Below are 16763 nucleotides of genomic sequence, written 5' to 3' on the forward strand. Positions count from 1 at the left end.
CCTTACCTGATGCAGCACTGTAATATATACCCTGAGTGTCATGGACATGAAAATCAACTGTGAAGACAATCTGAATGATTTAACATCCTTTACTTCAAAGCATCTCTTTGACCTCAAAGGGTGTTTCACAATATCTCTACAGGCCGCTGTTTCCCCAAGTGATGCTCGGTTTCTGACCCTGTGCGAGTGCACCTGTGATCCCGTATCTCCACTCTGCTACACACTAAGCTATTCTGAGCGCTAAAACATCTGCGGTCTTACCAAGGCAGTGACAGAACTGATAAGCGTGGCTAAGTATAGCTCTAATGATAGACCACATACAGAGAGACTGAGAGAGAGACAGAGAGACTGAGGGGAGGGCAAGGAGGATCAGAGAAAAGTCAAAGTCAAATCGAGTCACTTGGCTCCACAACGACACCACAACACGCACATGAAAGCAACCACAATGCACCGCGAAGAATGAGCTCATCTCCAGGCATTTTAAATACTCAGTAATTTGATGCCCCATTGATTATGAGGTAGGGCAGAGTGTGTGCAAACAAAGTAAAAATAGAGAGGAAATGGGATGAAGTGCCCTTTTTACACGATTCAGGAGAGATGAGAAAGAAACAGTAATAGAATACACTTCTAAACCAAGAGATTTTAAACATGTAACATGCTCTACTACGACTTTATCAGCCTGAGATTTCTGCCATTGTGATACAAACAACTTGTCAGGGGCAAAATATTTGCTTTTAGTATCATTCAAGCATGTTTATTTCTTATCTATGGGTCTCAAGGTTTCCCTTACGGAGCCTTTCAGTGTCTAGGAATGACTAAGATGCAAGTATAAAATGTGTATCTCCCTCCACACAAGGCTAGATTATGTGCTTCTGCAGTCAGACAGTCAGGAATGACACAGGGAAAAACCCCAACAACTACAATTAGGGGGGTCCTCTGCAGACAGATGCACATTTGAGACATTCAGCTGTTGTTGGGGGGGAATCAGATTGTAAACACACCCTCAGCCAAGGTGGCGCTCCAAGACCCACAAGAACAGGTGCCCAAGGAACACACACATTGATTTGCTTGTTGTGTGTGTGTGACTGCAACCCCACCCATACACCAGCTAAGCATCTATCTCACTTACACTAAAGGTAATAAGTCATGCCTTGTCCCAATGTGTAATGGTGTGTTGATGTCATGTGTTTATCACCTTCTGGGCTCTAATAGATCAGCAGCCATGATGGTACAAGCATGCTCACATAGTTGTGTGACATGACAGACAGGAACTCCAGTTGTGGTATAAAAATATGATTATTTGATACTGCAATGTATGGTATTAAAACCTTGGTTAAATTTGAACTCCAGTCAAACAGGAGCAGGAGGGTGTGTGTCATCTAAAGTTATCATTTAATCCTTTCATGGGCATGAGGAAGTCATGTTTCTTCAGAGTAATTTAAACAAATCTGAGTCCTGTCAGATTGTCATGTGATTGTCCTGAAAGGATGGGACGAGTTTAACTTCTTGAATCACAAGATCAGTGTTAAAAATGCATATCAGTCCCACATGTTATATAAGAAGATGTTATTTTATATACTGTCAAACTACATAACGGCATGACCATCCTTATTTATGGTCCACTGACTTTTTCCAGTGCATCTTATGACTGTGTGAGGGGGATGATGCTGTGACGTCAAAAAACATGGCGTTTTCAGGTCACAGAGGAAGCAGCATTAACAACATTAAACCTCTGTTGGATTGTTTTTTTCTGTAGCCATGCTTTGTAACAACACATGATCAATAAAAAAAAACCCCACACAGATTCTTTATGAAGATTTTGTGCAAACACAGTAACTTAATAGGAAGGCTTGTTTATATCGGTGAAATGAGACTTTTCTTACCTGAATTATGCCTTTAAGAGCATTTTACAGCTCCCACGATGGGTCAAACAGACAGTCCACTTGTTTGTCTTGTAGATGACAATACGTTGTAAAGTAAGCGGCCAAGTGGAGGTACGGTTTCACTTTCCCGTCGTATCAGTCCTGTGCACCCTTATACGTAAAGATTCATTCATAAAGTGACAGCTCGACGCAAAAGTACTGAAGAAAGCGTTACGCTTTATAATATACAGTCATGTAGCCTATAGTAAATGAGACTGGAAATAGCCTACTCACACTTCATATCTGGTGGTTTCTCATATAACCTCTTAAACATAGAAAACAATCATAAGTCGAAGCAAAAGAATGAGCCGCTATTTTTCCGCCGTACGGTGTCAACTCCAACCCACTGATGATCCCGAGCGTTACTTACTGAAAAAAACGACCCATGCAGCAGCTGGGAATCCTCCGACAAAATGTAACCATACATTGGTTTTCAAAAAGCTCACATGGAACAGTAACACATGTTGTCGATAAACCACAACAGTCGCCCACACGGTTCGAGACTGACTTCCCACAGCAGTTTATCATTCCGACATCGTCCTCTCGCTTCCAGCTAGGCGGAGCGAGTACATGTCACCTGGGTCTCAAAGGGTAACACTGCATGCGAATCTCTGAGTGCTCCCAATTCTTGCCCCCTTAGCTTATTCTTTTTATTTCCCAATATGTTTATCAGAAATTAAACTACTTTATCAGAGAGAAGCCGTATTTTGACCTTATCGCTCCGTTCGATGCGGTTCACTGACTGCAAACTAGCTAGAAAACTACATCCTCCCCACAAGCTTAATGTGTGACGTCACACTTTGATGAGCGTGCCTTGTTGTGCCCATGTGTGCACGCGACGGTGCTTACTTGAACGGGAGGTGATCTTGTTACTTTGTACCTAACTCAAGGCAAAATCGCTCGCATGTATGTCCAGTGAGTTGCTTGGAGTGAAAGCTGTTGTGGAGTGATGTAGTGGACAGTAGGCTGCTTGGATCCTTTATTTAAAGTAACCTAAAATACCGAACCAAATGTTAAAGAAGGCCTGGAATAGTGGAGCAATAAGTGCAATAAAAAAAAAGTCAAAGTGCATCCTCAGAATATTATATGAAGAAACAAATATAAGGTCATATCATAATTGTGAAGTTAATTTAATGTGAGAACAGTATTAACTCTCCAGCTTTCAAATGCACTTTACTTTTTTAATTGATCACTTTAAGCCTATAGGCTTCACTATCTTTCCTTGAACTTTTAAGCGTGGTGTAAAACAGTTTATTAAAATGTATTCCAAAATGCCGTAAAACATCAAAAAGCATAGATAACAAATGAGTTGGGAAGGAGAACCCTGAATTAGAGTAAAACCAACTCCATACAGCTAGAGATGGTTTCACTAAGGATTTTTTCAAAGCTTTGTAACCTATAAAACGTTTTATTTCTTCCTTTTTCAAAGGGGGTGGGGGGGTAATGATGCTACAAGGGCTATTAGCTGTCACCTTAAAGTGCCTTTCAAATGGGAAAATAGTGTGCAAGTACTCTTTGAGCTTTATACCTCTCTAAAGCAATCTGTTGTGCTGCCATATGTGCTATGTAGCTTTTTACCATTATCTTGGACGACTTTATACTTCAGGATAACTTTTTGACATGATTATCCAATAGAAAATGTTGAGGCTGTAAAAGTTTACCAGTACTTTGCATTTCAGAATTCTGGCAACTGAGTTGGTGTAAATCATTCCAATGTAGTAAATCCTGTATGATCAACCTGAGTTACCCCTTAATCCAATAACTGATAATCCCAAGTGTCCTTTTAAGTAAAAGTCCCAAAACCAACTATTGATCTGATGTGATCTATTGAGCTCTTATATTTCTCACGTTATTTCCTTGTTCCTTGTTCCTTGTTCCTTGTCTGCACCAATACACCAAGTCATATTCTTTGTATGTGCAAATGTGCTTGGCAATAAAACCCAATTCTGATTCTGGACCAGTGGTCATTTGTGGGACAAGTTGTCAAGATAAGTGAAAGCAGGATCTGCCCTAAGGCTACTACTTAATCTAATGAAGGGATATGAAGGTGTGTGTAAACAAACAAACAAACAAACAAACAAACGTGTAGGGCACAAATCTTTTAACATGAACCCACAACAGGGCTTAAAAGGCCCTTGAGGGACAGGAAGCAGTTGCTAGCTCAGCACAGTCTGCAATCCATACTTGACTATGTTACCCGTATAACAGTAAACATGAAGCAGAGATTCAGCAACACACTGCTCCTCAATAATATATCTATTTAATCATCTTGAAACTTGTATTATTCATGTGTTTTGCTTTGTGTTTTCTCCCCTTGCCTTAAAATTTAATGTTTCTTCCATATCACCAGAGGAGCTTACTCAGGAAAATTGTTAGAACTGCTCCATTAAATATTTCATGAAAGGAATGAGTCAAAATGCCAAAATTAAATCCAAGTGTTTTTGCAAAATTATTAATTATATTTTGTGAGTTACATTTGTCAGCTCTAGGTGCCGGTGAAACTGTTATTAATCATTATCCCCACCAGAGGGCAGCCTTTTCCATGTTGTTGTCTGTGGAAGTTAGTAGTTTAGGGAGGCATCACTTCTAGAGAGAGAGAGAGAGAGATGAATGTAACAGGGAGAAGAAATGTGACCACATGCTTTTACTGGCTCGTAAATCTTTCTGTGGGTCTGGGCCAACTTCAGTGAAAACCATTGTCTCCCCCCAAAACTCATCCCCTCCCTCCTCTTCTTCAACATCTCTCCCATATATTTGTCCCATATTTATCATCTCAGCAACACTCAATAGCTCAGTGTCTTGTGGGATCACTGAAGCCAGGTACCTGTGCTCTCTTGCAATCTACAATAAGCTAATGTGAGGGAAAGAAAAGTGATACAGACAGACTGGAGAAGGCAGGGAGGAGGGGTTAGATAAGGGAAGAATGTAAAAATAGATGGATCAAATAAAAAGATAAAGTAAAGACTGCTGGAGAGGGCTGTAAGAAGAGTACACCCTCACAGGCGCCGGTGAGACTGGAAAAGAAAAGTATCCTGCAACAAGGAGAAGACAGAGAGCTCTAACAGGGGAATTAAGCAACAGAGGAAAGCAGTGACAGAAACCCTGGTAAGATGTTTCCTTTTTTTGACAGACACAAATGGAGATAGAAAACGTTAGACTATAATAACTTCCTCAGCTAGTAGTTGAATATCCTTCTAGTGAAATTCAAACCTCTATTTCCTCTGTGATGAAGACTCATTCTTTCCTAAGACTCAATAAAGGGCATTGTTTTTCACTATATAAAGGGGTGATTGGAAATATGGCATATTACACTACAGACGACAGAAGAAAAAAACACTTTAACTAAGTTACTCCTATACTAAATTATTCCATGAAAGTAAAAGGATTGTAATATTGACTTAAACTGCATTTTCGTTTGATTATCATTATATGGTCTCATATGGTATGTTTACAAATGGAAGAAACACAAGCTATGTTCACAGGATCAGAGTGATGTGCTCATTTATTCCACTGCTTCCCACTTTCAGGATTCTTCCTGAAAGCCTTCTGGATGTTTCAACCATGAACATGAGCTTGACCTTTGACCTGTTTCTGTGTCTGAGTCTTTACATTTGGGCAGCCGAAGTGAGTCCAACTTTCCTCCATATTTTTCCTTTAATTTGATGAGCAACAGATATAAATTCATGTCAGAATAAAGCAAAGGGAAATACATTGAAAAACATCCACTTTCTATGTGCAAATCTTCATAACTGTAAATGACCCAAGGTTTTTCTAAGACTGGGCTTTTGACTGCGCATACACCACATGTTTTGTGAAATACTTTGCGCAGTCTTCCCTCACCTGTTTGCCGTTACAGTCATCAGAATTGTTCTGTATGAAGTGTTAAACTCACCATTCCTGAACTATGGAAGCGTGGCTTATTTTGGGTCAGCTCTGCACCTGTTTCCCATCTGATCTTGGAGGTCTTTGAGGGCAGATGTGGAGCTGGCTCAAACTACAAAGTTAGAAATATAAGTTTGGAAATTGGAGTGCATGAAAGGAGAGTGATGTTATGTACTATAGAATGCATGCCATTTTGGTTTCCCAGTTTGCACAATGAAATGGTTATACCATGAAAGACAATACAAAGACTTGGAAAAGTTTTCATTCTTGATTGTTTACACTGAAGAGCCATATGAGGATCTTCATCTGTGATGCATCACACTGATTTCAATCATGTGTATACACATCATGATCTAAAGCATGGGACAAAGCTTTGAAATAACTGACATGTTTTTACATGAGTTTGGTGCATGCCTTCGGAATTACATGAAAAGAAAAGCATATGATTGTTTCATTCTCTCAGCCCTGCCAAGAAAAAATTCAGAGCTCTATATCCATGTGTGTGTGTGTGTGTGTGTGTGTGTGTGTGTGTGTGTGTGTGTGTGTGTGTGTGTGTGTGTGTGTGTGTGTGTGTGTGTGTGTGTGTGTGTGTATCAGGGAGGCAGAGCCCAGCGCAAACAGCGACAAGCAGAGGAGAGCTTAAGACCGTACATTGGCAGGGTGGATCCAGGTAAGACTTATATCTAAAGTAGAGACTTGCAGACCCCTGACAGCATGCCTGTAAATATCTGTTGTAGATAAAACAGGTTTCGTCTACAAGTATAAGACATCACTCAACCTTTGGAGAGAAAAAAAATGCACATTTGCTGCAACTAAAACAGATTTTAAACAACCAATATAGCAAAATACACTGATCAGCCATAACATTTTGACCACTGACAGGTGATGTGAGTACTGTGTTTTCTCTTCACAACTTCACCTGTCAGTGGGTGGGATATGTATGGGATATATGTTGTATTATTTTTTTCCACATTGATACTTGTTGAAAGCGTGAAAAATGTGTCAGTGCATGAATGTGGCCAACTCTGACAAGGCTCAATCTATGGAGATGCATTGAAAACTGGGTCAGAGTGTCTCCAAAACTGCTGCTCTTATGGGATGTCCCGGGTGGGCAGAGATCAGTACCAGCCTGAAATGGTCCAAGGAAGGAAAATCAGTAAACTGCCATTAGGGTCATAGGCATCCAAGGCCCAATGATGTGTGTGGGGAGTGAAGGCTGACCTGTGTTCTTTTAACAGAAGAGTAATTTAACAGCTTAAAAAGTTATTGCTGGTTCTGACAGAAAGGTGTCAGAACATTTAGTGCATCACAGTTTGTTGTGCGTGAAGGTGTGTGGTCCCATGGTGTCCACACTGACACATGTCCACCACTGAAAACCCCCACATTGGACACAAGAGCCTCAGAGCTGGACCATGGAGGAATGGAGGAAGGCTGTCTGAGGGAACTGGATCCCCAGATCTCAGGTCTACTGACCATCTTAGGATGGGATGGGATGGATGGGATGAGATAAGATGCAATGGGATTACATGGGATGGGATGGAAAGAATGTGATGGCATGAGATGAAATGGGATAGGATTAGATAGCATAACATGGCATGAGATGAGATGAGATGAGATGCGATGCAATGAGATGCGATGAGATGAGATGAGATGAGATGAGATGAGATGAGATGAGATGAGATTAGATTAGATTAGATTAGATTAGATATAATGGTTTGGGATGGGATGGGATGCGATGCGATGCAATGAGATGCGATGAGATGAGATGAGATGAGATGAGATGAGATGAGATGAGATGAGATGAGATGAGATGAGAAGGGATGAGAAGGGATGAGAAGGGATGAGAAGGGATGAAAAGGGATGAGATGAGATGAGATGAGATGAGATGAGATGAGATGAGATGAGATGAGATGAGATGAGCGGGATGAGATATAATGGCTTGAGGTGGGATGGGATGGAATTGTGAGTATAAGATGAGATGGGATGAGATAGCATAGAAAGACAGGATGAGAAAGGATGGGATTTGATGGGATATAACAGTATAAGATGAGATGAAATGAGATTAGATGAATTTAAATGAGATGGAATGGTATAAGAGGAATAACCAAGTTCAATCCATGAAGACCACATTTCAAATTCCACAGCACACTTCCAGAGGTCTGGAGTCAATGTCATGTTAGGTGAGGGTTGTTGTCTTTTAAAAGCAAAATCAAATTCCAAGAAATGTCTCCTACTGTGGGCATGTACTTCCCCTTTTGGTCACACATGTGCACAACATGCATTCTGAAGCATAAACAGGGTGTTAAGCAATCATTGAAATAGAGTTTGTGGTCTTGGTCCATTGGGTCAACCTTTTTCACTCTTATAGTTTTTATCTGCTTCTTTGTGCAATGCCATTATCCTAAATGAACCCTTTTACATATGATTCTGTCATCCCCAAAAAAACTGTAATCTGTAAAAAACTGTAATCTCATTAGAGCAGGCCTGTAATCAGGTGAGGAAAATGATTTAAAATTTGGGGGGCATACGTGGTAAGATGGATCCTTTATGTTTCAGAAAAGCTTTGTGAGCTGCTGAAATGCCATAGTCCAGTGGGATCTTGGTGCCAGGTCATTCAGGAAAATGGTGTCCTCATCCCAAAGTGTGTGTGTCCTCAGTCCTGTTCACGGTAAACAACTCTTGCATGCAAACCAAGCACATTGGACTTCAAACATTTTCCTTTCCAGCACAGGAAATGTACATCAATTTAGCTTGTGAAAAATGTTTGTTGTCTTTGACTTCTCAACAACAGGAGGATATGAATTCTTGCATAAATCATTTCAAGTACAGTAGTTATTAAATACAGCTGTGTTCACTGTGGGATCTGTGGTCTCTTTCTGTACGGGCACTGGCTCATGCTTTCAGGCAGAGGGCACCAGTGTGCAGCGTTCTGGGAAAAACCTATGGGAATGAGTGCTTGCTGCATAAAGAAGCCTGCAGAAAGAGACATCGAATCGGACTGGCACACTCGGGACCCTGTCTGGGTAAACACACACACACACACAGCATATGATATTACAAACTCATTTCACCGTGCCATTCAGCTTGCCAAAAAGCTCTGGTATCCCTCTTGATCAGTCCCAGGGGCTAAATGCACTGAAGAGGAGTTCAACCAGTTTCCATATCGTCTCCTCGACTGGTTTCTGCTCTTGAGTCGTATGGGGGAATCTTACGCACCTGCTCCCCCACCCCAGAGCTGCCTCAGCCACGCCCAGAGGACACAGCTGGCACAGGTAACCAACACTTCACACTTTGAGTGTGCCTACGGAGTAGACCAACTGAGACAAAAAGACCATTCAAAGAGAGAAGATGATTTAAGCTTTAAAACATCAATCTTATCCAGAATGACCTCAGCTGATAATGCTACAAATGAAACCAATACCTACAACACAAAGTGTCGTAAAAAGAGACTTCAGCCTAAAGAAAAATACACAGAGGGATCACTTTCACTCTCAGCGTAATCTTACACTGAACACATAAGTTGTTTTTGATACCAGACACCACCATCGTGCTAACATACAAACTGCTCTGCACGGACTGTCTGGAGAGAAATCAATATTAACAACCTACTGTAAGTGGCAAGTTCTTGTGTTGCTTGCGGTGTGGTCATCCACAAAATGAGACAGTGTATCTGAAGAACACCACGTATAAATAGGAACTGGTCAATAATCACTGAATTATTTAATGAGGCGGTGAATGGAATGATAACTTAATATGCTGCTGCCACTCACCTTGACCTCCTCACTCCATGAATTAAAAGGACTCATGTATTATTTTGATGCTATGAAATGGAATACAACCTACAGTGTATAAAATAAAACACTTCTAAGGGTACTTGATAAGCCTAAACCACCTCTAGCACAATTTTATAGATATTATGTTTGAACAATGATAGCAATAGCAAGGAAACTCGTGCTTATGAGCAGTAACAGAAATAGCTGCTAATATTAGCATGCTAACTTTCTCATGATCATGACGCCAACTCCTTTTTAGAAGTTACTGCTGAGAATGCTACATTGTGTAAATTAGCACTCCTGACTGATTTTAAATGCAGACATCTTGAGGCTGGTCAAATAAGAGTGGGGTTAGTGTTATTGATGTCCTAAAACCAAAATACGCTTAAAAAGAAATAGAAAGATAAACTAAAACCAGATAAAACAGCAAAGATCCTTCAGTCTGGTGCAGTCTGCAGGTCTACAGCCTTTTGTGCTGGTTTGAAGGCAACATGCATGCTCTTGAAGACATCATGTAACTATTTAAAGCAAAATGTATCAGAAAAATAAGGACTTCAACAACAAAACTATGCTAAAAATAGCTGTAAAGACAGAGACCATATTTAATAATAATAAAATAATGTAGTTTTGGATTTCCTGGTTTGACTCATATCCCATTTGTTCACGAGGTAGCAAAGTAGATGGCAAACTGAGGCTGAGACAAACTGTGAGGGTGCTAAGATTGTTTTGGCTTCACTTTTGGGGAGCTAACATGCAGTTTGTTTGCCATATTTTTAAAAGAGAATATGCTTCTTATGGTAATTGAAAAAACATATCATTATTTAATTGCCATTTCTGATAGCTCGCAGTGTATGCTACTGTCATGTTTTGGGATGAAACAACCCCAACAAAAGTGCAACTGCATGAATAATAAACTCATATTTTATTTCTCTCTTATGTAGCAAAGATTTACTCTACTGGACAAGAACAAGGACAGCAAGTTGAGCCGCAGGGACCTGAGAAAGTTGCATTACAAGAAGATGCCTCTGGAGCACTGTGCTGCTGAGTTCTTTAAGTGAGTGCTCTCCTAGTTGCTAGTGCTAAGGGTTAGCAGGTTATGACAAAAATTTGAGCCACGAGAAACGGAAGCATATTCTTCTGTCTAAGTTTACTTAGATTTGAATGAATACAGATGCAAAATAGTTTTCACATACAGTGCATGTAAATTGATGACCCAAAGTTTGGTTTTATGGTTGCATGCATTTTCATTAACCCAGTAATGGGAGGCAAAACTCTTTCCAACTTCATGGTATTTTAGATTGGTAGGTAAATTCCTATTAACATTAACTCAGAGACATCTACCTGAATGTCTTGTTTTTTTCACACATAGCTCTCACAATCAGTTTCAAAATAAGCTCAAATGTGTCAGACGATGGCAGATGGCTTCAGAGAACTGTCATATTTCAGGCATTTCTACCAATACATTACGCTTCTTTTGCTCTCTGCATGGGTTACTTTCCTGCATGCAGGCTGCCAAAGCCTAATACTATTCAGAATTTAAAGTAAAGCGTAACAACAAATGAAAACAATATTCTTAAAATAACAAATCTTATCCCTGCACTCTGCAGTCATTTGCAGATATTTGTATTGTAGAGATTAACTATAAAGTGACCAAGTGATCCATCTGGGAAGGACTGTAGCTCAGCATGCTCATACCACCATCACCGTATGCCACACATAGGGTCCATAAGGTCAACCTTCTGTCTCCTGCAGTACATTATTTTTCAGCTAATTACTGAAGCACCAAGGGTTAAAAATGTCACTCCAAGGTTTGTTTCGCATCCGCTCTGTGACCAAGATGCACCTCCCACCATGCTGCTCTCTCTGCACGCCATCCATCCATTCACCCTCCATGCCAATACCCACTTCCTGTGTCCTCCTCCCCTCAGATCTCATGACCACACCATCTCTCCATCATCTTTCTCCTCCTCCATGCTGAAGCACCTCTCCTCCCCATCTGTGCTTCCTACTTTACCACAAATAGACCTACCCTCAGGCTCGCTTTCTGTCAATCCCTCCTTCATTTCCACTCTTATCGCATTCTTTTATTCGTCCATTTCCCCCTTTTTTCTCTACCATCCATTTCCCCACCCAACCCCCCTTTTCCCCTGCCAGTCTGCAGTGACAGGTTTTGTGGGAGCAGGGCTGGCTGTGTCAATGTCAAGCCATTCCCAGCAATGATAATGTTTATTACCCACTGTGCCTCCCGCTGCCCATGGATTAACACAAATTGAAGGAATACCCTTCAGAGATAACACTGCAGGGTGAACTGAAAGACGATGAGTGTTATAGAGACACAATGCAGTTTTTAACATGCAAGCATGTAACAAGTGAGTGGATGCACATGTTTCACCATTCTTTTTAATATCTGCTTTATTTACAGGTCATGTGACCTTAACAGGAACAGGAAGGTGACCCTGCAGGAGTGGACAACCTGTCTGGTGGATCGTTCCGAGTCTTGGTTCTTCCATTTTATGTGTACGTAACAAACTTTGCCAAATGTTACTATAATATCCTATGACAGAGGTTATTTTCAGATGGACTACAGAAAGTGAAAGTCCTGTATTGTATTTATACAAAGACCTACCTTAGCTTGCACCATATAATGCATATTTTTTAAGGATCATCCACCGTCCTTCAGCACTGAAAAAAGTTTGAAACATGACCCTTTTTCCTCCAAAAATAATTTCCTGATGATAATTACCTTATTCATTAAAAGGGCGATTAAATATTACACACTCATAAAATTGATGGACTAAAATGTGAGGTGGTAAAATAACCCAAGTGATCAAAGTAGCTGCAGTGCAGGCCAAGATGCTCTGACTCTGACCAACTTCAGGCAAATTAATCTTCATGTTATTACTAAGGTTTCATTTTCACAGGCCCAAATGTCAGCTAAATTACTGTGTCTTTTCACAGTATCTTTCCTTAGGAAATGACTCAGACACTTACCTGTCAGTCTTAAATTTCAGTCTACAAATTTGACCAATGAGATGGGAGAAGACTAGAGATCTTTCAAAGTTAATAATTTCCCAGCTGTGCTGACTAACAAACTAGGCTGAAGGTAAGAAACTCAGAAAATAGTCAATACACACAATTTATTTACTCTGGTAACCATTAGATTACAGGGTGGCTACGAGCAGAGCTAGGACTACCATCCTGCTGTCTTCCCTGGTTACACATTGCTGTGGTTGATAGATTTGTTTGCTAGTTTTTACTAGCCAAGACACAGCTTTGTCTTCAGTTTTTAGTTTTAAATGCTGCCTAACAGCCCTGCACTACACACTTGTAGCTTTAACAAAACATATGTCAAACAATCCTTGTGTAGACCAGGGAGTATGACAACATGTGATCATGTAGTCAACTGAACATGCACTTACTTAGTCAAGACCCAGAGAAACTTATCGAATTATAACATCTTCAGTCTGGGAAAATAAGAAGTTTGGAGTTTTTGACTTCTTCAGTATCACTCTGACTTTGAGTCCTGAGAATAACCTTGAGTTAAGATTAGGTGTTCAAAACAGCAGAGTTTATTACTCGTCATTAGGGATGATTACATTGACAACAAAGAAACACCAATCAGAGTTAAGATGCAGAGTTAAATACCTTTATTTGGAAGGGTTATTGGAAGGGTTCATATTATTGGAAGGGTTCATATAAACACTTTATCAGATCAGTTTGTCCCCACTGAGGTTAAAACAAGCCTTATTGCACGCCTTTTGTTATAATTCAAAAAATATTCAATATTTTGCTGATATTCAATGTGTCGTTATTTTACAACTCATTTAGCTGAGTATAGATACCAATATTTTTTCTGCACACCTAAATTCAGGGGTCATCGACTCTCTTCTGTACTGGAGGCAGCTTTAGCCACGTTTCCACCAAGCAGTCCAGTTCGGTTCGTCTCGGTACAGCACACATTTTACGGAGTTTCCACTGACTTATTCCGGGACAGATCCCTAAACAACCGAGACGAGCCATCCCACTTTTTGGGACCCACCCGTATGGGTGCCAAGTCTGCTGAGTCAGTAGCCTTTTCAAAATCAATTCATTTATTGCTATTTATTACAGACTGCTGCATAAATTCAAATTTAACTTGAACAGGAGCCAAACATGTGAACAATCAATCTGCACTTTGTAAACAAAATCCCATAAAGTGCAAAAAATATCTGCAGCTTCAGTTCTTAACCAGAACATAAACAAATAGATGGACTTTTTCCAACACTGTGTAACAGAGAGGTAATGCGCAAACAATAGAAAAATACAAACACATTAGCAGGAGCTTCCATTCATGGTGCTGAGGTTGGGCAATGAACCAAGTGAGCAGTAACCCATTATTTTATCAGTTTGTTTAATAGTAGATATCAGCTTATTGGTTGATATCAATATCTGGAGATACAAATAATGTGCTGATAATATTGTGCATCCCCAGAAGGAAACACTATGAGGGCCAAGAAACCTTTTTTCTTTTTTGGCCAACAACTTTGATTCTCAGATGTGAGGAAGGAGGGGAATGAATTTAACATCAGCTGTGCTTCATTTGTTTTTTGTTTTGTTTAAGTTGTAAGGGTTCAAACCCATTGACAAGTGGCCAGTCCCCCTAAAGATGTTTACCCAGCTCCAGGCTTCACTTCTTCTTCAAAGCTGCAGAGACTTGTCAGTCTAACCCATACTCACTCTAGTTGGTTTATTTTCTTGTTAGTATACCACTGTTTAGATATTTTTTACAAAAAAAAAAAACTAAACAGAAACCTTTAAGAGTTTGAATATTTGGAAAGAACTTGTTAAAAGTAAGCCTTTTACAAGTCAATACAACCTTCTTTATACCTTTTTCTCACTTTTATCCAAGGTAATTATAAACCAAATTGATTTTTTTCCATTTTATCCTCAGCAATGAAAATGGGCTCCCGCAAGCTGTGTCCTACAATCAAAGACAACAACCTCTGACATGGAAGAAAAAAAAAACATCAAGGAACTCCTGAAGGTCTTTAGCTCTGCACACGATACACTGCACACAAGTTATCTGATTCAAAAGCTACAAGACAGCATCTTTACTGCCCTCCCATTCAATCTCCAACTGTAGTTCACTCCACGTTGTAGTGTGATGAAGTGATATATCTGCTTATCAAAGAGGGGTGTGCTGGTAATCTGTGCACTCATGTGTTCTTTAAATGAGACAATAAATGTCTGGATGGACTGACCACTGCAGTGTTAATGACATTAGCTGACATTTGTACATTTGTGCTGTAAAAGAGCTGAAGCAATAGTTAACACGGAGAAGTTAATTGCATGGCATGCTTTGAATGACCAATTAAAACAGTGTAGACAGAAAGGGTGACGTATGCTGAATGATAATTGGAATTAAATACAAGGAAGAAAGAGATCCTGGGCATTGGATGACGTGACCGGGGAAGAGACAAAGAGATAATAAAGAGGGAGGGGGAGAAGGAGAAAAGAGGAGTAAAGTGTCATGATGCACTGGAGGAGAGCAAAGTGACTAAAAGGAAGACGAGAGGAGGATAAAGTGTGTTTGTGGAAGGAGGAGGAAGGAGGTAATGCACTGCAAATGGGAGTTGAGAGTGATGGAGTAATGCATAAAAAATGGATCAGAAATGAGGGAAAGACTGAGATCGGAGAGGGGGGGAAGGGATGGCTGGGGGGAATTGAGGAGAAGAAGTAGTGCAAGAAAAATAAAAGGTTTTGATGCCGTATAAGATTTCCTTTACATTCTTAACTCTGCTGAGGTCAAAGAACTTGAATGCCTTTTTGTATGTTTGCACCATCTATTATAAATGCTGCGATAAAAACTTGTTTGTTTGCCTCTGTTTTGCGTGTGATTTGTGTGTGTATGTCTGTGTATTTACTGGTAAAAGATCAATAAGAGGATGAGTGCCTGTGGCCCGGGGTGGCTTCTTTTGGTTCGACTGGATTCTCTGGACTAATTAGCCTTCAAATTTAGCCTGCCTGAAGGACAAAATGAAGAAGACACTGGGAAAAAGATGTAGAAAAAGAGAGTGAGAATTTAGTCGTCAATACAAGATGCAAATTCATACAAGACTGAGGCTGTTTGCTCTTCATGCCATGCGAAAAGAAAAAAAAGATGTTCTTAATCTGGTGGAATTTCACTCAAAAGTTTTGATGAAGTCGACTGGTTCACTGGAGGGCTGCGCTGTGAAAAACAAGTCCAAACTAGGAGGAGGAAAAAAGGGAAGCAGACACCAAGTCGGGAGCTTTGCTGTACTGTATGTTGAAACTGTATTTGCTAATGATGAGTGACCTGTGGATGGCAACTTGTTAGTGCTGTCTCTTCTCAAAACATAAAAGTATTGCTCTGAATTCAGAGTCTAACCCCTGCCTGCCTCCACCAACATATGCTCCCTTTCTAACCCAGGAGTTAAGAAAATAATATGCGCTGCCAGGGCCACCCCTGAAGGTCCAGCATTACACACCTCCTCCTCATCCTCCTCCTCTTTCTTTGTGTCTTTAGCCCCCCTCGTCTCTGCTAATAGATTCCCTCTCATTACCTCTGGACCACCACCTTCCTTCCCTCCCCCCATCCAAACACAGAGTTGTACATTGATCCGCCTAATCCTGCTTTACCTTCCCACACACACAGATCACCTCTACTCCCACTCATCTTCCTCTGTCACACCCACTTTGGATATCACAGGAGGGATGGAGGTATCCATGGGCCACCCATCTCTCTAACCTTGCTCTCTCCTCTTCTCCTCCTCCCTCCTTTGGGTTGTGATCAGTGATCTGATCTGTGAAGGCTCCTTCTCTCTTCTCTTACACTCTCTTATACATTTGCACATACACACACTTACCACACACACACACACACACTCCCAAGGGACTCTGACAGCACAGGAGCAGATGGGCGGCTGTTGATGACATGGTGTTAAAAATAAAGATTCCTGTTAACCCGTTGTCAGCTAGCACACCCTCTCCCTCCCTCTTGTCCCCCTTATTTCACCCTCCATCTCTCTGTGTCAATCTCTCTCTGTTGCTTCCTCTCACTGTCTGTCCCTCTTTGTCCTTTTGCTTTTACAACGCAGTGCATGAAAGCTATTACTCCACACCAAAGCCAACTAAGTGTGGCAGTGAAAGCACGCAGCCAAAGACCCCCCGACCCATGATATTTAAT

The 16763-nt window shown here is 40.6% G+C and overlaps 2 protein-coding genes across 5 annotated transcripts in view; one reads left to right on the forward strand and one right to left on the reverse strand.

The window, feature by feature from the left end:
* The window catches only part of ccser2a (coiled-coil serine-rich protein 2a), a 54338-nt gene extending 51632 nt beyond the window's left edge, over positions 1 to 2706 (reverse strand). For 3 of the 4 annotated variants that reach the window (XM_074675567.1, XM_074675571.1, XM_074675570.1), the window contains exon 1: positions 1884 to 2706. The gene's annotated coding sequence lies outside the window, so the exon portion shown is untranslated. The remainder of the gene's footprint in view (positions 1 to 1883) is intronic. The other variant, XM_074675568.1, reaches the window with a different exon arrangement.
* Positions 2707 to 4910: 2204 nt separating this feature from the next.
* Positions 4911 to 15270, forward strand: sparcl2 (SPARC-like 2). Its single transcript, XM_074676255.1, has 9 exons — positions 4911 to 5027; positions 5450 to 5546; positions 6402 to 6474; positions 8361 to 8472; positions 8709 to 8827; positions 8922 to 9076; positions 10519 to 10631; positions 12000 to 12094; positions 14508 to 15270. Exons 2-9 carry the CDS (start codon positions 5484 to 5486, stop codon positions 14561 to 14563), a joined length of 786 nt encoding a protein of 261 aa, XP_074532356.1. The 5' UTR covers positions 4911 to 5027; positions 5450 to 5483; the 3' UTR covers positions 14564 to 15270.
* The last annotated feature ends 1493 nt before the right edge of the window (positions 15271 to 16763 follow it).

The sequence above is a fragment of the Halichoeres trimaculatus genome, unplaced genomic scaffold (assembly GCF_033239565.1).
Source record: "Halichoeres trimaculatus isolate MK-OKI-2021-1 unplaced genomic scaffold, fHalTri1.1 fHalTri1_scaffold_8, whole genome shotgun sequence".
NCBI lineage: Eukaryota > Metazoa > Chordata > Actinopteri > Labriformes > Labridae > Halichoeres > Halichoeres trimaculatus.